This window comes from Dendroctonus ponderosae, unplaced genomic scaffold (genome assembly GCF_020466585.1).
Source record: "Dendroctonus ponderosae isolate FM_Combo_2020 unplaced genomic scaffold, Dpon_F_20191213v2 Dpon_F_20191213_2, whole genome shotgun sequence".
NCBI classification, from domain to species: domain Eukaryota; kingdom Metazoa; phylum Arthropoda; class Insecta; order Coleoptera; family Curculionidae; genus Dendroctonus; species Dendroctonus ponderosae.
This window is the reverse complement of record NW_026018165.1, coordinates 16924897-16948246: the sequence shown is the minus strand read 5'-3', so window position 1 is coordinate 16948246 and position 23350 is coordinate 16924897. Positions and strand designations below refer to the sequence as shown.

Here is a 23350-nt window from a genome sequence, read left to right as displayed (position 1 = left end):
TTGTCCTTTCAACACGTCAAGGTGAGCAAGATCATAAAAACACATTGTCTTTATCTAGTTGCCTCTAGGTAGAAAAGAGACACAACGACTGTCTTTCCTAAGTCTGATTACGCAACTCGGAACTAGGAGAATCTAGGGCATGTAGAGTCAATTCTATATGTATAGTCGGATAGAGTGCAAGCCATACGATTTTTTTTTATATAAGTAGGTCAATTAGAATTTTTGAAATATATCTATTTATTAAATATAATGACATTCATTTTAGGCCAATATATTTGAAAATAATTAGCAAAATTTCGAAAGTGAAAGTTTGTTCATTAATTATTATTTCCTTTAATTTTACCCTGAATGAAACATGTACCTTGTAATACAACAGCACACTGTATTTATTATGAATTTACTTAAATATAAATATACAACTTATACAAACTAAGCATAAGGTGTTCAACATCAAAACAAAACAGCTTACACAGTGAAAATGTTTTAATTATTCTAGTTATCACTTAAAAACGCATGTGGTTTCTAGAATTTCGACTGCTTCTGTTTGAGCACGGCTTGAACGCACTTTGCCATTGTTGGGGAAGCCCTACTGATCGAATCAGTCATGAAGTAGTCGGAAAGCTCTTTCAGCTTTACATCCAAAGGCGTATTGTCCAGCTGAGTTTTCACATTCTGCAAAAAAAACTCGTTGAAGAAAATCGCCCTGTAGTCTAAGTGTGCTTTAAAGTGCTCATACTTATTCTAAAAGTTTGATGCAGAGAAAACGTAAATTCTTTCTAAAAAAAAGAGAGATTTTTTTGATGAGTAAGAGACATTACCTTTGCCAAATCCTGTGCCTGTTTGAAGAAATTGGCATTTTCAGCTTCTCCATATCTGGTCAAATGAGGTGCGACCTCATCCAGTCGATTTCTGATATCGGTTAGATTATCGTAAGGCAATTTAGCGCCCACAATTTCAGATAGTGCCCGGATAATTTTCCAATCGTCTCTAGCCCGGCCAGGTGGAGTAACTGCAACCAACGTCTGTTGTGCCCTTCCCTCTGTGTTCACATATGTGGCTTGTTTTTCCGTATAGGCTGCACCCGGCAGGATAGCATCTGCTATTGAAGCCCCCAAATCTCCATGATGACCTACAAAGGAACCGGTTAACGATAAACTTTTCCATTTCACTAACTAACAGATCACACTATTTTCTTCACTAAGGATTCCGAAATGAACGAGCAGCCGCAAAAAAATTCTCACGAATTCGTATTCAATATGAATCTAATTTAAATGATGGTTCTAAATCAAGTTCGTTTGAACTTACCCAAGTAGATAACAAAGGTATCGCTGGGCAAATCTGATTTTTCAATAGCGCCGTCATCTGCACCCAATAGCAGTAATACTTTCGGGTTGGATTCTCTGATCTTATCCACTCCAGGAGCATATCCAATATCTAGAGCGGCAACCTAAAAAAACATCCATTAATTTCGCTAATCTTTTAAACTTAGCGTCTGTAACTATCACCTGGCTGGCCACTTTATGTAGCACGTTTAAAACTTTCCATTCCTTTGCTTCTGGGTTGGTTGAGGCGGATAACTTCTGAGCAGCAGCCAAGATGGCACTTCCATCCGATCTTTCCAACACTTCAGAGCCGACAATAATCAACGGCTTCTTCGCTGACTGCAATTTCTTGCTTACTTCATGCTGACCACTTACTAGCTGTTGCAGGACACTCGGGCTATCCCCTAAATGATTGTATTTGTAACTAAGGTCAACTTTTGGACCGATCAAGGCCACGTCTAGCTCATTGTGCACGAAGCCTTTTCTTAACCTGGAAACAGAGTCATGTTGAGTGAGAAAATATGAGTGAAAGTGTTTACCTGGAGTTCAATAACGGCGCTTCCAGTCGAGGATTCGTGCCCACTAAAAGCACATAATCGGCTTCTTCGGCTAGAGCAATGCCGTTGTTAAGCAAGTAACTTGAACGCAAGTCGGTTCCGGATCCGTCTGTAGGGAAAGTGCGCTCAGTACAGAGAGCCTCAGACCCCAGGCGGTTCAGAAGGTCTTTGACTGCGACTAGGACTTCAGCATCAGCAAAACCACCCGCAACTGCTCCAATACTTGAACCTGTTCCATACAGAAGTATAAAAAACTGGGAATTTTACGTTTGTTTTCAGAATTACCGGCATTTTTTATTTGTTTGGCCACGGTTAGAAGGGCAGCCTCCCAATCTACTGGTTTCAATTCACCAGTGTTGTCTCTTAACATTGGAGTGACCAGTCGCTGTCTTTTCAAGCCATCGTAGGAGAATCGAGATTTATCGGCTATCCTAAAAATCAGATAATTTTTTAAATTTATGAATAAAGGGTGCATTTGAAAAATCCCAGTCTCACCATTCCTCATTAATTTCTTCATTAACTCTGGGCATGATCCTCATCACTTCCCCAGTCCTGGAAGATACGACGATATTTGATCCAATGGCGTCCAAAACGTCGATAGAATCAATTTTCCTTATTTCCCAGGGCCTTGCAGTGAAACTGTACGGCTTGCTAGTTAAAGCCCCCACTGGGCACAAGTCAATAACATTCCCTGATAGTTCCGATAGGAACATCTTTTCCACATATGTGCCAATTTGCATGTCGTTGCCTCTGCCAGTTGTACCTGCATTCATATTGGGCTTTATTCCGATAAACTCATTTCTGTTAAAAATTTACCCAAATCATCAACTCCGGCTACTTCTGAAGCGAATCGGATGCATCTAGTGCAGTGAATGCATCTAGTCATGATGGTTTTGATCAGGGGCCCAAAATCTTTGTCTTCCACTGCTCTTTTGCCGCTGTATTCAATATCTGTAAATCTGAATTAAACGAGATGTTTTGAGCGCAAATTCACGTCATTTTTTGCTTCTAGATGGCAAAGTTTAAAAATCGGTTTTTTACCTTGATTTATCTGAACCAAATGCCATGCTCTGGTCTTGCAAATCACATTCCCCTCCTTGGTCACAAATTGGGCAATCCAAAGGATGGTTTACCAGCAGAAACTCCATGATACCCTCGCGAGCCCTTTTCGTCATTTCTGAGTCAGTTTTGATTCTCCACCCTAATAAGCAATAGTTTGAACCCTTAGAGACCTGACAGAGTGCAAAAATAAAAAAAAGTACCTTTCATTACAGGCATCGCACATGCTGCAACGGGTTTGGGACTCTTTTCGACCTCCACGAGGCACATTCTGCAGTTGCCAGCAACTGCCAGCCTTTCATGATAACAGAAGCGAGGGATTTCGACGCCAACTAGGGCTGCTGCCTACAAGTTAGTACTCCATAGTTTTTTCATTCCTTGTTGAATTTAGTAAAACCAAGTGTCAGTACCTGTAGAATAGTGGTTCCCGGATCGACCTTAACAGGGACATCATCAATGAACACTTCAATTTGCTCGGGCTTCTTCGGTCCCTGGCTGCTGGCCCTTGACAGAATGCCAACATGCTTGGGGCTCAATGGGCCCCCATTTAGGACCTTACCCAAGGTAGTACGCAGCATACTTTATCTAAAATCGAACAGTGGTGTTTGGGGAATTGAAAAAATTACATAACAACAATGTCATAACCTAATCACGACATATTCGTGATAGATTTTAGATAGCTGAATGACTTTGGATTTACTCAAGTAACATTGGCTTATGTAGTGGAGCAGTTTGAAATACCTTTAATGAAGATATTGTTTAATTGATGTTTTCAAAAGATTTTCTTAAATTGATGACTGTCCATTTGACAGTGACAATTTTGATCTCAATCAGGCAGGCTTGTCATAATGGCTTTAGGGGGAAAAACATTAAAACTAAATGTATTTCGTCCTAAAAGCAGCTACTGAAATTTCAAAATTGAGTAACTAAGATTTTTGTGGTAATTTTGGGCAAAATGTGCTATTGAAGGTTGCTTGGTTTTTTATTCATCCCTCTAACCTCTCTAACACCGCTGTCAGCTGCTCAGCTGTCTGTGACGTTTTCCTGCGGTTGTCAAACATATCAACAAACAATACCAATATTTACAGTTAATAAAAAAACTGAAAAAAAAATATAAATATAACTCGACCACAGTTAAGGTCGAATTATGTCCAGCGAAGCCACGGGTTATACAATACTAGACAGATACAGATCAATAGCAAGTAAACTGAAAAAGTGATGTTCTGAAGCAGTTTCTGATAGACCACCGATAATCCTGAAGGTTTTCAGGCGCTTTCTACGCAAACCAAATGAAGCCGAAGCAGCAGAAGGATTTATTAGCCTGGGTCATCACTGTGAATCCGAAGAGCTGCCGCAATATGCTGCAATGAGTTGGTTAGCTGCTGCCAGATGTGAAGGCTCTTTGAGCCACCCAGTTAGTGAAACCTCCCTTCTGGTGAGGGCGGGAAGGCAGTTTCTAAAAGCAGGAAATGACGACCTGGATATTGGCTGCATTAGTGTTAGCAGTGAAAGCCTGCAGGTTCTGATTGAATGTTTAATTTACAGAGTGTTGGTGATAAGTGGAGTTTTAGGCTGGTCTGGCCTGCCACAATCATGCCTCCTCACGGTACCCAGAAGATAGTCTATTGGCTTTAGGGTTGAATCTCGAAATTATCGAATATCTGAAAAGAATAGAGTGTACGGAAAGTCTGGAAGTATATCTGAATAATGCTTTAGAATTGTCCAAAGGCACAGCAGAAGCCCATCTTCATTGCTTGGATTTGCTTGCTTCGTATTATATTTCCACAGGTATTTGCCATTTAAGTATATTTATCGCCTATTATTGTTTAATTGGTATTTTTATTCTTGACATGTAGGTGAATGCGTTTCTGGTGTTCATACCTACCAAAAAATAGCCTCAATTTTGCAAAACAGCTACTTAAACGGTCATACATGTGAACTGCTACTCAAGTGCGAAGTGAATTCAGTATTTTTGTTACTGATTTTACGGCCAAGTCCCCACAATATTTCTGCCGATTTTGCCAAGATTCTCGAGAAGTATACATGGGGGGATCAAAACGATGAAACCTTACAGGGTAAGATTTGATAGATCAACAATTCCGTGCAACTATGAAGATTTTATTTAGCTTGCAGGATGACAGAAAGATTGTTTATCCTTTTACAATCTCTTGTTACTTCCTGCCAGTCAAGGAGCACGACTAATTTGGTGGAAATCGAGGCAGATTTCTGGCCTTATTTGTCCACTGAACAAAAAGATCTGTTGAGGATATTAGTTAAGACTTATTATTACTAGGAGTGCATTAAAATATTTTTTTATAAGTAAACTTGAGCCTTTTTTCTCCAGTGCCACTAAATGCCGATTTTAAATTTGGCGCCATTCACTGGCTGCATCTGGTGGATTCCTCATTGGTCACACCAACTCACATGACTTTAGAATTGGAACGGGAACTGACAGCCGTCATTGTCAGATAATTGTCAGTGGACAAGGTGGACATTTTAGTTTTATTGTAATTTTCTGCTGAAAACTGAAAGTTCCCATTAAAACTAGTTTAAAGTAAACTTTTTGATTGTGGATTACAATGATGCCCAAACCGCACTCCCAAAAGTTCCCAAATCGCAATAATGGAGGAGGTGAGTTTCAATTGCGTTTAGCTCTTTAGCCTGGAAGCCCCTAGTCTAGGAACCACATTTTTCTCTAATTTGGGTTTTTTGATGAAGTTTTCTGGTAATTGCGTGTGCGAAACGGGACTACGATTCATGAGGAACTCGTTTGCAACAATAATGTTGTTTGTAATGGGGTCTTGAGAAAATCGTCTGTATCGTGGTCAGTTCGTGCTCTCTTTGTTACCTTCATGTGTAATTGGTTTGATTGGGAGAAGGTTTCGAGTGTTTTTCCTTAAAACACACTTGCAGCTTGTGTACATTTTGGCAGAAAATACTCGCAAATAGCTTGCGAAGTAGTTGTATAGGTAAATGATGGCAATGCAGTTTTAGGAACCCTTAACATTGAAGGTTGAGTTTTCTCTTTGTGGCATTCCAGCTGATTGTTTCCTTAAGATACCCGACGTTGCCAGCAACATCGCAATACAGGATGTTTCATAATGGCTTGTCCGCTCTTAAAACTGTGAATCTGTACTGTGTAGCGGCGGCCAGGCGTTCCTAAAGTCCCACTGCTCCCCACTCAAGTCTAGTGAGGTGGGAACTCCTCCCAAAAACTTGACGGTCACCAAGAAACTTCAACATTATAATTTAAACATGCCTGTGAATATTTATTTATCAAACCACGTGATGTGAAGAACGAATGTAAATTACCGTTTTCCACATCCCCATACTGGCCCTTTTTTATCTTGGATACAGTGTATTTGCTATTTGTATCTGCGTCAATTCTGGTTCTCAGAAAAACGATGCTTTCGAAAAATTGATTTCTTTCTTCAGGGTTCTTCAACAACGCAGAAGTTTTTTGTCGTAGAAACCGCAGCCGACTGACTTCTAATGTATTCTCTTGTTCAAAGGTCTAATAATTTGTAAATAAATTGTGACTACATATTTTGGCAAATCGCTCCTGACTAAAACAGCGACAACTTTAATTCCAGATCGTGAATTCCACGGGGATGATTTTCGAGGTGGCAATCGTCGAGTGTCTTTTAAACCTGGCCGTAACCGCTCTGATCACACACACAGGATCAAGGACTATACGAAAGCTCTCCGGTTGCACCTGGAGGAAGAGGATATTGATATGAATATTGGTGGAGCCGGTGGGGGCTTTGTGAAGAATTACCGAAAGGGAAAACGAGGCAGAGGAGGCAGACAATCCTCACCCAATCCCATTGAGATGAGAAGATGCCTGGTAGGCCCCACGGGATGGTACAGAGTCACGGTAAGTCCACGGGCTCTGTTATACTCTACCTTATTTTACATAAATACATATATTTTTAGATCCCCTATGGCGATAAATATGAGAAGAGTTTCATTTTGAAGTTCTTGCTGGAAAAAATACAGCCACTGCCTCTTTGTCCCGTGGCAGTGAGTATGGTAAAGGTGTAAAGGAGTGCATGAGTAAAAACTATTTGTTACAGTGGCAAACGGCCGGATCTTCTGTAATCTTTTACGTGGACGAATACAAAGTAGCTGACAAGCTTCTATCGTTGGACAGAAAATTCCAGTTGCCCAGTGGTTTTAAACTGGTGATTCGCGTCCATCCCGGCACCCCTAATGTCGACTTAACTCCCGAAGTCAAGGAAAAAATGAAAGTCGCTATGGCCAGAAGATACAATGCCACCACTAAAGCCTTGGACCTTACAAAATTCCATGCTGACCCTGATTTGCAAGTGCGTTATCGAATTAGATGTTTTTATGGTTTTTATGTAAGTTTTCCATTGCAGGATCATTTCTGCGCCATCTTTAAGCCTGTTGTTTTCATTACTGTACTAGAGATAATTGAAGCCAACATACCGTTTTTGGAGGCGATTTGTCTAAACGATAACAAGCTTGGAGTGTTTGGCTTTCTGAAGAAAGTGTCGAAAAGGTTTCCGCATATCAAAATTTTACATTTATCTAATAACAAAGTAAGGGGCCAGTCCAATGGAGGATTTGCAGCAGGTTAAATTAAAATTTGTATTATACTAGATCAGGGACATAATGCAATTGGATACGTTCATCGGGCTACCGATTGTGGACTTGTTTTTGGATGGAAATCCTCTGTGTGATAAGTATAAGGACCAGAATTCTTATATCAGGTATGATTTTCAGGTTTTTTGACCCTTTTCCTACAGTAGTGATTGAAATGTGACTTCAGAATTAACTTTTGCCAATGGGCAGAAACAACCCCCCGAGAGTTTCGGTACATTGTTGGCATGAAACAATTTAGCATTATGAAATGAGTGAAGTTGCACTGATGGCTTACAAAACCTACAGCAATTATATCACTATGTAATTTACGCAATTGCTTACAATTTGGGCATATTGGCTGAAAATGTTTGGAGTAAATATTTCAATGAAGACATTCGATGATCAGTCAGATGATTTGGCGTCGTTCTATTTCCTCAAAAATTATCAAATCTAGGGCTTCGGCATACTTACACAGAAAACATGTAATTTTTTTAAGGACGACTGAGGTTCCAGTGCGTCTTTTAAAACACGTTTTGTCATATTTTCACATACTTTGCTCACTTTTGCAGCTATTTATTACGGGTTCCTATCGACGTACTAGTCCAAGCTTTTAGTAGGCAAATGATAAAAACCGGCCATGCACGCCTCACCTGAGTTTCGTTCAACCGAAAGACGGTTCTCATAAGGGTGAGATGCAACCTGACTGAAAATCTCCTAAGCAGGCCTCGAAGGCTCTGTGTTTGGAGTGAAGAGAGTCAGTAGCAGGTTTAATTGTCGAAATAAAGTGGAGGACTAGGAAATCTATAGAAAATTAGACATTTCGGATTTATAGACCGTGTTTTAATTGACAATTGGAGGTTTAGTCGTGATCTTTTAAAAACAGTTTACGTTTGTTTATTAAATTAAAAAAAATATAAAAGAACAATAAAAAAGACTAACTGAGAATAACTTACTATTTCAATTTTTATTGTTTGGCGACTAAACCAAATTATTTGATTGTAAATTTGGATGAAAGCACGAAGCAAAAGCGAACAGTTTCAGCCAATGATGCCCCTATTTTAAGAAACGTATAATTGAAATTCGGTTAGAAGTAACTTTAATGGCAATAATCCATTTTTTTTCGAATAACACCAAATTGCTTCTAGGTTTTGTCAGTCATATCAAGGCAATCTAAATCAATTTTGTAATCAGCGAATCAAGTAATTCATTCGGACTAAGGTGTTTAATCTCGGCCAATGTGGGATTTGATGCTCATATTGAGGTATTTGCAAGATAGTTCCGTTTTAACAGTTTATTTATTTGCTTTAAGACACTATCGATAGATTGCCGAATTGATTATTAAGGCGGTTTTAAGCACCAATTCAAAATATAATGCAAATTGTGTATCGAAAATAATGTATGAAAGTGAAATAACTGCATGCTTTTGATCGATGTGTGTGTCGATTGCCTTTATACTGCTGTACTTTGAGCGAGTGTTACAGGATCCTTGTAATAAATTTATTCGGGCCGTATGCGGCTCCGACTTTTCTCTTGTCTACAGTGAGGTGCGAAGAAAATTTCCCAAGTGCATGAAGCTGGTGAGTAACAATTGTTCATAGTGAGGTTTAAATATTAAGTAAAAATCGCAATTTAGGACGGAATAGATTTGCCACCGCCAATAGGCTTTGATATCGCCCAGGAAACTAATCTACCAGATCCACAGCAGACGTTCCTGTGCAATACTGAAGGCGAAGCGATTGTGAAGCAATTTTTAGAGCAGTATTTCCTGATATACGACAGCAAAAACAGACAGCCGCTGTTAGCGGCTTATCATGAAAACGCCATGTTTTCGTTCACAACTGCGTACCCTTATGGGTTGGGAAAGGATAAAAACGTATCATGGCTGAACTGGTACCAAACAGAAAATCGAAACGTTTTCAAAGTTGTGGATATCGATCGGAGGTGTAAACTGCTGAAGCAAGGGCAACTTAGTATCGTCTCTTTTCTGCAAGATATGCCCGACACGAAGCACGATATCCAAAGTTTTACGGTCGATCTCACGTTATTCACAGTACGTTTTCAACAATTTATGCAGTTTAAAACTTGTGGAAAAATCAGCTTTTTTTAGTCTCAGATGCTGTGCTTGAGCATATCAGGCATTTTCAAGGAACTGAACACCGGCCATAAAATACCGCCTACCAGGTTCTTCTTTAGAACGATAGTGATTGTTCCCGCGGGATCTGGCTTTTGTATAGCTAATGAAGAGTATCATATCACAAATGCCACTCCAGATCAAGCCAAGGTAGTAAAATGACTTTATTAAGCTAACCGAAATGTTATTTGAATGTTTTGCAGGAAGCCTTTAAAACCCCTTCGCTTCCTCAACCAGCATCGGGTACTGCTGCGCCTCCATCCACACCAGAAGCTTCTCCGGTCATTCATGCTGTCGCATCACCTATTGTCGATAATGGAGCTAGACAAGAGATGGTGAATCAATTAGCTCTCAAGACTGGAATGAACTTGGAATGGTCCATCAAGTAAGTCTATGTCGTCTTTTTAAATACTCTGTAAATTCAATTGTACTTTTAGGTGTTTGGATGGAAATGAATGGGACTATAATCGTGCGTGTGCTATTTTTCAAAACCTGTTCAGTCAAGGAAAAGTTCCTCCCGAAGCGTTTATAAAATGAATTATTGGATATTGTATAGGATTTCGGACTATGTCTTTATTTTGAGTTTGTTCAATCTTATAATAGTTGATTACCATTTCGCGATAAAGAAGTGTAATGGCCAAGAAATATGTATTCTTTACACGTTTTTATGTAAATAATTCCGAATGGCTTTTTATTCACTCACTTATCTTTATGCAAGATGTAATTTTGTTTCAAGAGCAAACAGTGAGAAATTGATGATTTTTTAAGAAGTTGTAGATGCTACGTATAAAAGTAATTCCTTTCAAGAGATTTTGTTTTGTAATAAGGTGTGTATCTTGAAATACACACTTTATGCAAAACAGAATCTCTTGATTTTAATTATTTCCCATCCAGTTTATTTGAGTCTCGATTTTCTACTTAAAATTGTAACACGTTAGGATGATGAACATTGAAATTTAAGCAATTGTATTTTCCACACTGTTATTTTTTTATGTAAATCGGCTTTATAAGCAAATTTAATCGAATTCTTCGAACTTAAGGTATGTTAGTTTCAAGTACAGTAGCATACGAGTGGACCTTTTTGTAGAAAAATAAATATATATTTGTATAAGAGAACTTATCGTTTTAACATAATAAGTAATAATATTATTGATATTTAAAATTGGCCACATTTTCGATGTGGGTTGTTCAGAGGTTTTCAGAAGAGAATAATCCCTTTATTGTGTAAATCTTGGAAATCCATTATTGTCTGCAGTGTTGGAGTTTTAATTAAAATTATATACTGATAGTTTTTGAAATTGCAAAAACCGCTCTGAAAATATGGACTTACAAGCTGCGAGAAATAACAATGAATGTTTTCAGTAAAAAAAAAATTTGAAACGCACGAATTCTTTCGCCAATTGAACGCTAATTATGTATGTCAGAAATGCATTTTTTCTTTTTTGTCTGAAAATTAGGCTCAACATTGATGAATCTCCAAAAAAGAATCCATCTTTGTACTTCCTAAGCACTGTAAAAAATATTGAAAGCATAGCAGATTTTTGCATAATTGGAAGCTACTTTGTGAGAAAAGACGTAAGACGTTTAGTCGAGGTACTTTACTGGAGACATGGAAATGGGAAAAATTGTCTTGATTTATTTCGTTCAGCCTGCTATTTTCCTGTTTGACTGCGAACTACCTCGACACAGATTCATCATACAAAAAAGCACATATTACTACAGTAATCTATTGGCATTCATCTCACTATATCCTTGCTTTTTCTTTTTCAATCTCATTCAGCCTCTTGACGATGTCTTTTGTTGCAAGACCATTATCTATATTATATTTCAGTGTCATTCTTAGCTGTACTTCCTCTAAACCTTCTATTCTAGAGTACAAAGACCGATCCAACTCTTTGTCAACGTCATTCTCTTCGCGTATCACGCAAAAGTACAAGAGAAAAACTGCAAGGCTGGCCAGAATTACGTAGGGCTCATACCACAGTCTCGAATCCTCGACGCCTGCTCGGGACACTTTGGCTTTCCAGTCTTTTGCCTTGCTGGTCGAGTATTTTATTGGGGCATCATCGCAATCAATATCCCCTTTTTGTGATGAAAAAGCCCTAGTTTGCGGCCTGATGAAAAATTGAGAATTGGGGTTGGAAATTTCAATTGGATTTACTTACACGCGCCGCCTGTAGCTGTGTTTCAAGCAGTTTGAGCCTAAGGACAAACACTGCTTTAATTTAATCATTTTTTCATTTAAAATTATTTTATTAGCTAGGTTAGGCGTGAACTGACGATAGGTTAGAAGCACAGAACATACCCCTGGGGGAATAGTTTGTGGAAGGTTGTTCATTCCACAGATCACAGAGCTTACTCTGTTTTCTGTGGTTCATTCAATCTTTTATTTTTTTTTTTGGTTTGCCCGGCGGCTGGAGGAATAAAAATCTTGACACCCAGTGTTCCGAACCCTGGGTAGTGTTGGATTCTTACCTACTAAAAAAGCCCCTTTTTGGTATTACGAGTTTTCGGGAGTTATCCTTTAAAACTTGTAGTCCTCTCTAAGAATTTGTCAGCTCCGGCATCCGTATGTCATAGCATCGCATTCTCTCCATGCTGCTTGCTAGCATGGGCATCATGCTTGCAGCCTATTGATCAAAATTGATAAAAAAAGTAAAAAAATCAGTTTGTTTAAATGGCTCGTACTAACCATTTTGGTTCTGTTTGAGAATCTCACAAGACTAAGAAAATTAGTAGGCGCCATTTAAAAAAAAAACTGAGTTTTTGACATTTTTTATGATAAATTAACTTGAATAACATTTTAATTTGGCGGCTCACCAGCCTGCATCGCTGGCGGATGAATGCCGTTTGTCGAAATCGACGGAATTGTCAATCTAAATAGTTTGATAATCTGTTGATCAGAGACAGTTTGATAATCTGTGGAGAAAATTAATTAATTATCTGACAGTTATCCTTCGTATCTGTTGTAGATATTTTTGAGTTTTTAGAGGAATATCGTCGGATAATCTGATTTAGAAAAATATGGCTGCAGTGCTGAACCACGCATTGAGGAGATTCTTCCAAACATCTGCCCAGCGGGCAGTCCAAATCGAGGGACATTCAGCAGTGTCTGGCATCCATGAGGGTAAGTTCGCTAAGATCTGGCAAGTTACATAACTCCGCAAAAAAAACTCACAATCCTCGAGTCTTTCCATGGTCTGGGGGCCGCAGCCCCTATCCTCTTCTTGAAGCGTTCCTTGTGTGATCAGCAAACTTCTTCCCACATGTTCCCTTAATGAAGAACCCGAAAATTGTTTAGCCTGCAGAGATTCATTATACATTTCAGGGGGCTACAAACCATGGAAGAAACTTACGTTCTTTGTCGCATTCCCTTCGATTATTTTGTGTGCTGTAAACTGCTACATGGTTCACCAAGATCATGCCAAACATCCACATGAGAAGAAGTTCGTCAAATACGAATATCTGGCAATACGTAGCAAGAGGTTCCCTTGGGGCGATGGCAACCATAGTTTTGTCCATAACCCCAAGGTAAACGCCCTCCCTGACGGCTATGAAGCATAAGCAACATTCGTATAATGGTAGTTGTTTAGTCAGTCCAGTTATTGTTCAATTAATTCCTTATTTATATTAAACTAGCTCACAAATATGTTCAGTAGAGTTATTCAGTCCGCCATTGGATTGGGGTATCAATGAGGAGTATTTTAAATCAACAATAGTTTTATTGCAATGTACGAATAATCGAGAAAAAACACTAGTCTTATTAGTAATGACTGGCGCTTTATTTCAGTCAGTTAGACAAAAAAATGCAGTTTACTCTAACAATAAAATCAACTGTTGCATCAGCTTTAATTTGACGAAAAAACCTAAACACCCTGCGAGAGAGCAAGCATTATAACACACATGGCAGTTTCGCAACAATGCACTCGAATATTTCTCTATTTTTCCTCAGAACTATCCTAGATGAAGCAAATACTACCGAAAAATCCATTGCAATACAAAAATTATAAATGGTTATTACCCTGTTTTCTATTTGTTCGAACTTTCATAAGCACTAGCCTAATTTGTATTCTTTCTTACCGTTTTATTGGCCAAGCCAATCTAAAATCATATTTATTCTACACTTAACTAATAGCAATCCATGCTGTTAACATCAGGCACCACATTGTATTCTTTGAGGATATCATCTAAAAGCGAATCGAATTCATCGAGACTGCTAAGCCACTGTGTTTTTTCTTTAAAATTCGTTTCTGCATGTTGGTAGACAAATGTGAGAAATTCCGATGGGGCTAAATACATCTTAGTTTGCATTCGACAGGCATTGTTTTCCACCTGAAAGCACAAAATGTTATCTGCATTTCTCAAAACTGTTTGAATTTACCTGATCATTCGGACTGTAAATCTTCTGCAAAAAAGTCAAATCGGACGAATTCAACAGATCGTCCATTATCAATTCGACTTGCTGAGGATCAAAATTCGAGTCCCTTGTGAAATCCACATCTTCCTCCGGGATGATATTGTGGGTTTGATGATTAATTGCAACCATCTGATCAGTCAGTGTTGACTCGACGTAGTCCATACCATATTCAACAGGAAAAGTTGAGGAAGCAGGATTGTTGTCTGGACAAGGCGAAACACTAACAGGAAGGGGTTGTTCCACATTGATAGGCGAACTAACCGGATAAGAATATGGGCTTAATGACTCGTACAAGGAAGTTGGAACCTGTGAATAAGAAAATCTGAAAATTTCAACAACTCAGTGACTACTACAAATCACACCTGTGGACTAAACGCGCTTGTAGACTCCGGACTGACCGCATTTATTTCCGGACTGGGGATTGAACTAGTGGAACTTGGACTAGCAGCAGTGATGTTATTGGTCTGAACACACGGACTAGGAGGTTCGCTCATGTCTATGTGATCACAAGGCACCTGCGACAAGTACTTATAAGAACAAAAGCATCAGAATAACATGGGTTTGCTTACATGATACATTTTCAGCAGCTTCATCATCTTCGACACAGCATTTGCCGCTTTTTTCGACACTTGAACGTCGCAATCGTCCAGAAATGCGGTTTTTAGCACATACAAGCAACCGGTGTGACTCAGCTGGTTTAGGGCTTTGATCAGACGCCGCCGAATTTCCGTTTCATTCAGAGTAACAATTTTGCGTTGTTCTTTTGAAAATGTCACTGCGGGAAAAACGCGATCAATCATACCTGAAGGAAAAAATCAATTATACTATCTGAGCAAAATGTTCATTTAAAGCTGTTGTTCACTTTTAAAACTTATAAACTTACCCTGATTATTTAAGTGTACTTCGAAGACATCAAACCAGAAGTCTAAAGCGTTATATTTGACTTCCCAATGTAAATCTCCTGTAACTGCGTGAGTCATTACGTCGTAAACCCTAAGAAAAGAAATGATTTCCACACATTTTTCAAGTTAATTCGTATAAATAATATAAAACTACCAGCTTTTTCCCTTAATTACTGGTCAATTGATCGGAAACTTTTCATGGTCTAATTGCGCATTAATTGTTTTTAATCGTACGTTTTAGCCTTGATCTATGTCGCTCAGATGTTTGTTTACCTTGGTAGGAGTTCCTCGGGAAAATGTTGAAACTTGTAGATCTTCGAAATCAGCAGCACAGCTTCCTTGCGCACAACGCCCTCAGTTTCATGGTCAAACACGTTGAGAATTTTCTCCTGAAAGATTCCCAACAATTATTGCAGTCGGTAGTTTCTGATCCTTACCAGAAACCGATCAGCAGCCATGAAAACATCCCACGCAGCCTGGATTTGAATCAGTTGATGAAGACATCGGAAGGCCGTTCCTCGCACGTAATATTCCCGGTCGTTTAGTGCCATTTGGAAGACAAACTCCGGAAGACCAGCATCGACTATAATGTTGGCATATGAAGGAAACTCTGAAAGAAACGTTCAAGGTTGAGCGTGGTTCAAGAAGCCAATTAAACTCCTCACTCGTATTGGCGTTCAACGACAAAGTGTAGATATTTTCCAAGGCGGTATCCCGAATCTCCCAGTCAGTCTCCAGACATTTGGCGTACAAAAGGGTTCCGGTGTTCGAGATCAAAGAGTCTTTAGTACTGTCCAAGAGTAGCACCAAATCAGGCGCCATGTATTTCGACACGGCCAAGTTCAAAAGTCTCAACCCGGACACCACAAGCTGAAAAACAATAGCGTAAGCGTAAATCAATAGCTTTCTTCGAGGAAAGACCTTTTTCTCCAAATGGGGGAATCCTAAAAATTCACAGGCAAGACTCAGTACTGATATGGTTTCGATGCTGTCCTTCCACGTTAGGTCGAAACTCTGTACCAGATCGATGATGGTTTCGATTAGGGTTTTTACAAAATTGACAAAACTAAAAAAATGAGAATTTATTAATAATGGAAAAAACATATTCGGTTGAGGACAACAAAAAACATCGAGCGGTACATCACTCTAGCGGACAAAACTTACCTGGGCTTCATACGCCCATCTACTCGAATGTATGCACTATACGATTCCAAGAAGCTCAAAGTGTCCTTAAAGGCGTACACCAACGGCTGAAAAAATATGGTGGCCCGCTCTTTATTGAGTAGCTTTTTCGTCTTCACCATGTACTGTAGGCCGAAAATCATGTCTTCGATCAGATCTTGCTTTTCCAAAAGGCGTTGTTTCCACCTAAAACCTGTATCATAGTTTATTATTTCCTTGCAGTAGTGTGGATGTATTTTTAGTGCTTTAAAGATACCCTTTTGGTTACATTGTAAACTCACATATCTCAACTGTCCTGATAGCGCTCAATTTGACCAGTTTTTGAATAAATTCCCGTCGAAACACGTCGCAGAGTATCACCTCTTTGGTTATACCTCCGCGACTGAAAAACACCTAAAAACCATCCAAATTGCAAAAGTAAAACCTTGCCTTAAGTAAAAACTCACCATTATGGGCATGATTTGGAACAGCACCATTTGGTTCTGGAACTCGATAGGTTCACCTTTTCTGATGCAAAGCGGCATCTTTTCGGCCAAACTATAATGCAAAGTGTGTGCGTAATGGCATATTCTTATTACGCATTTAACGTGATCTGCAAAATAATAGTTTTTGATATTTATTTGAAAAATCGAAGCAAAACGCGCCACCTTTATCCATTTCACTCTGTATGATATCAAACATTGTCTTCATGTCAAAGAGCGTGATGGAATCGTGGGCTATTTGAGTGGCGCCCGCTCGTTTCATGGGATTTGCTTCTTTGGAAATTTTGGCAAACAACAAAATGCAGCGGATTTTGATCAGCTCAAACGAGAAGTCCTCGATTTGACTCAGCAGATGCAATTTGGCGGTTAATTCGCCCAATTTAAGTGCTATAAACAGATTTAATACTGCACCCTGCATACCCCGTACTAGAGCTTCCATCACCTGAAAGCATGACACCGTTAGCTTTGAGAGTGACCGCAATTTGATGAATTACCTCGGAAATAAACACCAAACTGGGTTTTAAAGATTCGTAAAGTGTGCTGCTTTCAATCGCCGCATGTTGACCGGACTTTGAAATTGGCAAAGTCTTCAGAGCATCGCTCAGAGGCCTAATGAGCATTGCCGCTAAATTCCCGCAAAACTGCAGATTGAAACAGATCGTTTTTTCCAACAACTTTTCAACAAATTGATATCTAAAATAGGTTTATTAAATTGCGGTCCACAAACTAATCAATCACTTTCTACTGACGATTTTTTCCTTATGTACATGGTGTGCGCATTCCTGCCCAAACTAACGACTTCGCTCCAATGGGTTGTGGCCAGCACCCACTGCAACCCACTTTTGTGCTCCAAAAAGGCACATAACATCGTCACATAGCCCAAAGTGACGCTCGCATCCTTATTGAAATTTGTCTGAGCTATACCTAGAAGCATTCTTATTATTTAATCAAGCACTACAAGCAACCAAAGAGATGCCTGAATTGTGGTTTGTTGCCCTTAATAGTGGAATTTGACGCGACTTAAAGCCTCCAAGACCTTGTTTTAGTGTTAGAGCAACTTACCCACTAGAGATTCAAAAACGTTTCGGCTATTTAAGCCGACAAACATCTGTTCTTCTAAACATAAGTGACTGGCTAAGTGTAAGGCAAACGACACGATGACACTGGGGGGTGTTACTTGCGTCTGGTCCCAAAGATTGCACGCGTTTACTAACCATTTAAAAAACTCTTGTTTGTGTTCTTTTGTTAGTGGGTTCTGTAGATCTGGAATGGGCGTTTTGGTGAGTTGGACGTCGCAAATATGAATAAATTAATCCACTTACCAGAGTTCTTTCCAACCAAATGAGTTAGGAACAGATTTAAGTAAACATCATTTTTGAGTTTAAAGTTGGGCTCTAGGAACTTCTGTAAAACTTTCGCTATTTTCTCACTGTTTGCGGCGTTGTTTTTCTCATTGGCCACCACTTCCATTATACTGAAATGCTGGAATTTTACATGTTATTGGCTACTACTGAGCACATATTGCACATTTTGAAATTGTTTGCCAATTCTGTTAGTGTGATTGCATCTTAATCTTAATAAGGTGGACGAGTTAATAATTCATACACACCTCCGTCAACAATTCGGTAAACTTCACCATTTTTATAAAATAACTTTATTGAATAGAGTGCTGTTTACGTTGGAGAACTCGGGCAATTTAAAAAATTTATTGCAATTTCAAGCAAAAAGGATCTAACTAGAAAAAGGCGTCATTGTAGAACGAGAACCCGATACTTACTAAAATGGTAATGAATTGTTTGATTGCCACCTTTGGAATATCCTTACGAAGTTACATGGGACTAGCCGTGGAATTTCATAATAGCCACAAAACTATCAAGCCGTTTATTTTGAGGAAATTCGATATCGAGCCGCTGAATTAAGTATGTATAATGTCCCATATCGAATATGTTCTCGACACATTATAATTTAAATAACTGGTTCTGCTGGAAAATTTATAGTGTGTGCTAGTTTTGGCTCACAACTAACATGGCCTGGCCTTGTCATTAAGCACCCAAAGTGGAGAACAATTTTAAACGGATTATAAACGACTTAACAAATAATATAAAGGAAATTATAAAAACACGACTGTAGGAAAATAAAAAAAAACGGAAATCAATTATAAATTTGATTTTGAGACTGGTGGTTAATTACGGTATCTTACATGCCATATATTACGGGTGCGCAATTGAAAACATGATATAAACACTATTTAGTTAGTAATTATACCTTAAAGCTGGCTGTAGTCCTGCTAAATAAACATGCAGCTATTTACGTACACTCGCATAGTTAACCCGCTACAGACATATGAAGGAGAACAAACAAACACAAAAAGCCACAGAGAGCAGAAGAACACAGAAACCAAAACGCGTAACAAAAAATATGCACTTTTCTTTAATTAAAAAGGTTAACAACAATTTCGTCACTCATTCAAGCCAATGTTTTCCTATTTATTAAATGTGGATTGTCAAACCTGACGTCTACCAGAACAACGTTGCCAAGAATTTAATTTAAAAAAATATATTAACAAGTTAATTGTAAATAATAATAAAAAGTTGTGTATTTTGAAACTAGGGCCAAATTTAGTAAATGTAATAGTGATCATTGCGATAGTTTCAAAAAATTATGGGCAATTTAAACATTTTTGCTTATAGCATAGCATTTTAGAGGTTAACAATTTATGACAAATTATTTTGAGACAAATAAGTTCTGAAGGCGCTGTGTCAAAAAGGTCTTAATGACTATTCAGCTATTTTTGTCAGTTATAAAGGAAAATGATCCAGAATCGATTAATTGTTTACTCTCTTTGCACGCTGTAAATTTCAATGCAAGATTCGTATAACACAAAGATATTCTCGACAGTTTCCGATATATAGCAAATATTAAATTTTTTAACCGCTTTGAAACTCAGGAATAAGACTTTTTTATGATTAATATTACAAACTGCTTATTGCTAATCAATTTTTTTATCATACAAATTTTATAAACGCGCGTAATAAATCGTTATGATTAAACATCAACGATCAAACGATGTCAAATTAAACGAAATATGCAAATAGTGACACAAAAACCAGTTGTTTTCTTGTCATCAATTAGTTCTTGAAGCAAATGTTTAAACTCAATCATAGGCTCAGTTAGTTATACCCGCCGACATATAAATTTTGGAAACAACGATAATTCCAATTGTAAATAAAACGGCATACATTCTTATAACTATGCGTTGAATGTCTTTCACAATATTTGAATTCTGAAATATTAAACTAGTGTGAGACAGCAACTAATAAAGAAAAATTTTCAAATCATCCAAAAAAAAACATTATGAGAGGGAAACCAACATAAATAAACACATTTTTCCTCAATATTATATTCCATGTTTATTATTCATGATAATTTCATTAGTAGGTAGAATCACAACTAATAAAAATGTATTGTCTAAAACATATGTGGAATATAAACTGATTTACATAACAATCCAACGCCAATATGGCACATTTGATTTGAGCCCACAACTTAAGTCAGTAGGGTAAATATATGTCTGAGGGTGTTTCCATTCTAAGGCGCAAAAATAGTAAAATGCGATTAAATAGCAGACAAATTATGTATCAAAAAAATATAAAAATTATTAAAACTATATCCACCATAAATGTGACATTCACTCTGGGCAGAATCATTTGGTTTATTCAAACTTCCATGAGTGGGAAATTTATCTTTTAAGTGAAATATAAGTTTGGCGCACAGTTATATGGAATGCTTGAAAACTCGCATTTAATCAACGGGCATTTTAATTAATTATTACTAAATAACATCGACGACATACACACAAAAACTCCGAATTGTCATTTCAAGCAAAACATTGTACAGGTAACTCAACGGCTGTAATAGTTGAAACATTCCTCACGATGAAGAGTAAAAACAGCACCCGAAAACTACTTGTTCAAGTAAAGCACATTTTATAAAGATAATTACTATACATATTCCTGAGATACATCAAGGTATGGGAAGTCCCAATGAAAAGGTACGCAGAAAGTAGGTTGTTCCTAAACGCAGTTTGTATACTAAGCGTAAACTCGTTACTACTATAAGAAAAGTGGCTAAAGTTCGGTTACTATTTGAAATATTGACAATCATTTTACTAACTTGGTATCTTCCTAAAATGAGTACTATTGAAAGTAAATTTTGATTTTTACAGGTCAAAATATATACCTACTAAACCGAACAAAATAACACCATGAACTTGTTCATGGGTATTTTCCACAATATTCCCTAGATACTGTAAATATAGAATACAAAATAAAAACTAAAGTAAATGGAATTAAATTCCTTTGGATTGTTATCGATCAAGCCCATTATAAAACGAGTAAAAAAAACCCAAATATTACCAATAGTCCAATAAACAGTGGATAATTAGCACACACCTGTGGATTAGCGGCCTCCTACGTTTCTACGTAATTTGGAATTGGAACTGTTTCTCCAAAACAGTGCTTCGCTGAGGGATCTCTGTACGAATTCTCATGCACCACACTTTGCGAATTGGTTCGGCACTTAGCTAAGCACAATTCGAAATGATCTGATGCTGAGGCAAGCAAAATGTTGTTCTGCTCTGTCGCTTTTTTCAGAATAGCCTCTAATAACTCTTTCTGGAAAATTGATCGAAATAAGTCTCACAATATCTTGTTTATTCAACACATTTTTATGTTAAAGGCCGTTCACAAAGAAACATTGTGCTTCGCATTCGTGCTTTTCAACTGAAACATTGTGAAAAAAGACATGGAAATCAAGCAAACTCAATTTGAGATAGCATATGTATTCCATATTAAACAGTTTACCGTTTGAAACGATAAATCCAATTTTAAACATTCTTTACACGATAAGCCCTGTTTGAACATATAAATCGTAGTTTTTTTTTTAAATCGAAAACTGCCCTTAAAATTACATATTTTCACACATTTTACAATTACGCTACATGTCTTATAGTGAAGACGACTGTTTAAAATTGGACTTTGCATTTCAAACTGCAGTTTGCACATTACCCTCATTTATACTTCCAGTTTCTTCACCCTGTTTATATTAGAAATGTCGAAAATACCTTATCTGGATGTAAACAGCAAGATACGCAGTACTCGTAAATACCACAGCATTGCTTTGGGTTGCATGTTTCACAAGTATACTGTATAACAGTTTGGAGTTCACTGTTACAGCAGCCACTACTTAGAAGCTCACTTCGAGTGCATAGAAATCCTATGGAAACGTTTTACAATAAAATACTTATAATATCAAAGGATATAATATAAAACTACCTCGGTCGTCCACCATCAGGACTCTTCCCTGTACAGAGTTCCTGCAAGTAGCTGCCACATCATTAGTCGAGTTATGTTCTTGTAAAGTTCTCCAAATGAATGGTTGGGTTCTTCTAACGGGCACCTCGTCATCGTTGTCCAAAAAATCTGACTGAAAAAGGGGCGCATTAAAGCATTCACCTGATAAAGGGCAAATGTGCACTTACTTTTCCTATATAGCTGAAAATGCAATAACACAATGAGAGTGTTAAAATAAGCCCCAGGATAATCCGGCGCCTTAAAAATCGAAACAAAGCCGCGTACCACATTTTATTCACTTGCTAACATGCCTTTTTTAACAAAAAAAACGTACAATCATAATACAAAAAAATGTGTCAACATCATAAAGACTTCGACTTGTCTTTATCATAGATAAAGACAAGTATAGCACAGATCACAGAGGTTGTGTTCTCTGTAATCTGTGCAAGTATAGATAGCGCACTCACGGGCACTTTGTTAAACCCGCGCTAACCTGCTCTGCCATCTATGGACGCAAAGGCACAGGCGTTTTAAATCTGCTTGCGAGTTTGCGTCCCTGCTACTTGTTTTAAAGGTTGTTTGTGTCCTTACTATTATTGGTGACCGATTACTTTAATTGAGATTACTTAAAAAAGATGTTTAATAATCAGTTTAATATATTTGAACAGTGGGAAGACCTGTAACAAATATATCAAATTGAACATAAACATACTCCTAATCTCAATTAAAGTACAATACAGTATATAAAACATACAATATATAAAACATACAAATTTGTCTTTTAGTTTTAGTAAGTTAATACGATCGTAGGTAAAGTATGGTACATAATTCGAGTTGTAACGCAATTACTTACAACTCTTATTATGTAATATACTATTACCCTGCATGAAGTCCCAGAAAACATAATTTCCCGAAAAATTGAAAGTAAAGCGGCACTTTTCGAACAAAAGTAAACGGATAACAAACTCGCTTGTTTCCTACGAAAAAATGAGGTAATTTACTAAAAACCTTTAATCCCATTTTCTACGAAGAGGATATTTATATACAGGGTGATTCACAACCTTATAGACACACAGCAAGGGCGTGTAGACGACCTGAAAACAAGTCGAGTTTCCATTTGAGATTTTTTTTCTCAGGCCCATCGTCAACGCGACATACAGGGTGTTAACGTTTTAAAAAAATGTTGGTATTTTCTCTTTAATTCCTACAGTTAATGAGATATTTGCTCAAATTTTAAACGTTATTGATTAAACCCTTAAGCCGTAGGTAAGCTACTATATTCCTTATTCATTGTATATCTACTTACACGGAACTGAGGCGATATTTGATGTGCTAACAT

General features: G+C 37.8%; 7 protein-coding genes and 1 long non-coding RNA gene across 11 annotated transcripts; 3 read left to right on the top strand and 5 right to left on the bottom strand.

Moving 5' to 3' along the window:
• Positions 1-362: 362 nt before the first annotated feature.
• On the bottom strand, positions 363-3767 carry LOC109536664 (NADH-ubiquinone oxidoreductase 75 kDa subunit, mitochondrial). Its single transcript, XM_019902978.2, has 12 exons — positions 3680-3767; positions 3349-3523; positions 3142-3283; positions 2921-3080; positions 2696-2838; positions 2375-2642; positions 2165-2310; positions 1862-2108; positions 1506-1812; positions 1306-1447; positions 819-1129; positions 363-672 (listed from the first exon to the last, which is right to left on the bottom strand). Exons 2-12 carry the CDS (start codon positions 3514-3516, stop codon positions 523-525), a joined length of 2184 nt encoding a protein of 727 aa, XP_019758537.2. The 5' UTR covers positions 3517-3523; positions 3680-3767; the 3' UTR covers positions 363-522.
• Positions 3768-3880: 113 nt separating this feature from the next.
• Positions 3881-5262, top strand: LOC109536666 (40-kDa huntingtin-associated protein). Its single transcript, XM_019902980.2, has 5 exons — positions 3881-4153; positions 4208-4457; positions 4510-4726; positions 4795-5013; positions 5065-5262. The coding sequence occupies exons 1-5, from the start codon at positions 4086-4088 to the stop codon at positions 5229-5231; spliced, it is 921 nt and encodes a 306-aa protein (XP_019758539.2). The 5' UTR covers positions 3881-4085; the 3' UTR covers positions 5232-5262.
• A 117-nt stretch (positions 5263-5379) lies between these two features.
• Positions 5380-10793, top strand: LOC109536665 (nuclear RNA export factor 1). Its single transcript, XM_019902979.2, has 11 exons — positions 5380-5569; positions 6532-6815; positions 6875-6961; positions 7015-7266; positions 7321-7503; positions 7565-7674; positions 9087-9123; positions 9180-9596; positions 9654-9827; positions 9881-10062; positions 10115-10793. The coding sequence occupies exons 1-11, from the start codon at positions 5518-5520 to the stop codon at positions 10212-10214; spliced, it is 1878 nt and encodes a 625-aa protein (XP_019758538.2). The 5' UTR covers positions 5380-5517; the 3' UTR covers positions 10215-10793.
• Positions 10794-11388: 595 nt separating this feature from the next.
• On the bottom strand, positions 11389-12003 carry LOC109536667. Its single transcript, XM_019902981.2, has 2 exons — positions 11843-12003; positions 11389-11791 (listed from the first exon to the last, which is right to left on the bottom strand). Exons 1-2 carry the CDS (start codon positions 11908-11910, stop codon positions 11422-11424), a joined length of 438 nt encoding a protein of 145 aa, XP_019758540.1. The 5' UTR covers positions 11911-12003; the 3' UTR covers positions 11389-11421.
• Positions 12004-12580: 577 nt separating this feature from the next.
• Positions 12581-13324, top strand: LOC109536726 (cytochrome c oxidase subunit 6A2, mitochondrial). The gene is made up of 2 exons (XM_019903069.2): positions 12581-12804; positions 13006-13324. The coding sequence occupies exons 1-2, from the start codon at positions 12702-12704 to the stop codon at positions 13239-13241; spliced, it is 339 nt and encodes a 112-aa protein (XP_019758628.1). The 5' UTR covers positions 12581-12701; the 3' UTR covers positions 13242-13324.
• Positions 13325-13379: 55 nt separating this feature from the next.
• Positions 13380-19169, bottom strand: LOC109536725. 4 transcript variants are annotated; one of them, XM_019903065.2, is made up of 18 exons: positions 18926-19169; positions 17983-18142; positions 17723-17923; positions 17410-17584; positions 17155-17353; positions 16826-17102; positions 16625-16770; positions 16460-16571; positions 16161-16371; positions 15918-16062; positions 15662-15866; positions 15434-15606; positions 15270-15385; positions 14978-15087; positions 14664-14896; positions 14457-14609; positions 14059-14400; positions 13380-14009 (listed from the first exon to the last, which is right to left on the bottom strand). In XM_019903065.2, exons 2-18 carry the CDS (start codon positions 18128-18130, stop codon positions 13806-13808), a joined length of 3150 nt encoding a protein of 1049 aa, XP_019758624.2. In that variant the 5' UTR covers positions 18131-18142; positions 18926-19169; the 3' UTR covers positions 13380-13805. The 4 variants fall into 4 exon arrangements, with proteins under 4 accessions (XP_019758624.2, XP_019758627.2, XP_019758625.2 ...); XM_019903068.2 differs by having other exon boundaries at positions 17983-18134; XM_019903066.2 differs by lacking the exon at positions 18926-19169 and adding an exon at positions 18438-18919.
• Positions 19170-20044: 875 nt separating this feature from the next.
• Positions 20045-22470, bottom strand: LOC109536748 (SREBP regulating gene protein). The gene is made up of 4 exons (XM_019903103.2): positions 22200-22470; positions 21994-22144; positions 21783-21934; positions 20045-21333 (listed from the first exon to the last, which is right to left on the bottom strand). The coding sequence occupies exons 1-4, from the start codon at positions 22299-22301 to the stop codon at positions 21130-21132; spliced, it is 609 nt and encodes a 202-aa protein (XP_019758662.1). The 5' UTR covers positions 22302-22470; the 3' UTR covers positions 20045-21129.
• A 452-nt stretch (positions 22471-22922) lies between these two features.
• LOC125503375 lies at positions 22923-23350 on the bottom strand. The gene is made up of 2 exons (XR_007280796.1): positions 23318-23350; positions 22923-23105 (listed from the first exon to the last, which is right to left on the bottom strand). It is a non-coding gene; the product is annotated as an uncharacterized LOC125503375 (long non-coding RNA).

What these genes read in the sequence shown, in the direction of transcription:
- LOC109536664 (XM_019902978.2), bottom strand. Translation starts at nt 3,516, where the DNA reads ATGCTGCGTACTACCTTGGGTAAGGTCCTAAATGGGGGCCCATTGAGC. An exon ending in CGGGAACCACTATTCTACAG is followed by an intron (nt 3,284 to 3,348) that starts GTACTGACACTT and finishes ACTAACTTGTAG; the next exon opens with GCAGCAGCCCTAGTTGGCGT. An exon ending in AGGCACAGGATTTGGCAAAG is followed by an intron (nt 673 to 818) that starts GTAATGTCTCTT and finishes TTTTTTTTGCAG; the next exon opens with AATGTGAAAACTCAGCTGGA.
- LOC109536666 (XM_019902980.2), top strand. Translation starts at nt 4,086, where the DNA reads ATGTCCAGCGAAGCCACGGGTTATACAATACTAGACAGATACAGATCA. An exon ending in TTAGCAGTGAAAGCCTGCAG is followed by an intron (nt 4,458 to 4,509) that starts GTTCTGATTGAA and finishes GTGGAGTTTTAG; the next exon opens with GCTGGTCTGGCCTGCCACAA. An exon ending in TTCGTATTATATTTCCACAG is followed by an intron (nt 4,727 to 4,794) that starts GTATTTGCCATT and finishes CTTGACATGTAG; the next exon opens with GTGAATGCGTTTCTGGTGTT.
- LOC109536665 (XM_019902979.2), top strand. Translation starts at nt 5,518, where the DNA reads ATGATGCCCAAACCGCACTCCCAAAAGTTCCCAAATCGCAATAATGGA. An exon ending in TGCCTCTTTGTCCCGTGGCA is followed by an intron (nt 6,962 to 7,014) that starts GTGAGTATGGTA and finishes TATTTGTTACAG; the next exon opens with TGGCAAACGGCCGGATCTTC. An exon ending in AACTTGGAATGGTCCATCAA is followed by an intron (nt 10,063 to 10,114) that starts GTAAGTCTATGT and finishes TTGTACTTTTAG; the next exon opens with GTGTTTGGATGGAAATGAAT.
- LOC109536667 (XM_019902981.2), bottom strand. Translation starts at nt 11,910, where the DNA reads ATGATTAAATTAAAGCAGTGTTTGTCCTTAGGCTCAAACTGCTTGAAA. An exon ending in CACAGCTACAGGCGGCGCGT is followed by an intron (nt 11,792 to 11,842) that starts GTAAGTAAATCC and finishes ATTTTTCATCAG; the next exon opens with GCCGCAAACTAGGGCTTTTT.
- LOC109536726 (XM_019903069.2), top strand. Translation starts at nt 12,702, where the DNA reads ATGGCTGCAGTGCTGAACCACGCATTGAGGAGATTCTTCCAAACATCT. An exon ending in AGTGTCTGGCATCCATGAGG is followed by an intron (nt 12,805 to 13,005) that starts GTAAGTTCGCTA and finishes TATACATTTCAG; the next exon opens with GGGGCTACAAACCATGGAAG.
- LOC109536725 (XM_019903064.2), bottom strand. Translation starts at nt 18,299, where the DNA reads ATGGTGAAGTTTACCGAATTGTTGACGGAG. An exon ending in ACAGAGTGAAATGGATAAAG is followed by an intron (nt 16,771 to 16,825) that starts GTGGCGCGTTTT and finishes ATTATTTTGCAG; the next exon opens with ATCACGTTAAATGCGTAATA. An exon ending in TTTACAGTCCGAATGATCAG is followed by an intron (nt 14,010 to 14,058) that starts GTAAATTCAAAC and finishes TTGTGCTTTCAG; the next exon opens with GTGGAAAACAATGCCTGTCG.
- LOC109536748 (XM_019903103.2), bottom strand. Translation starts at nt 22,301, where the DNA reads ATGTGGTACGCGGCTTTGTTTCGATTTTTAAGGCGCCGGATTATCCTG. An exon ending in TTTTCAGCTATATAGGAAAA is followed by an intron (nt 22,145 to 22,199) that starts GTAAGTGCACAT and finishes CCCCTTTTTCAG; the next exon opens with TCAGATTTTTTGGACAACGA. An exon ending in GCTGTTTACATCCAGATAAG is followed by an intron (nt 21,334 to 21,782) that starts GTATTTTCGACA and finishes TCAATTTTCCAG; the next exon opens with AAAGAGTTATTAGAGGCTAT.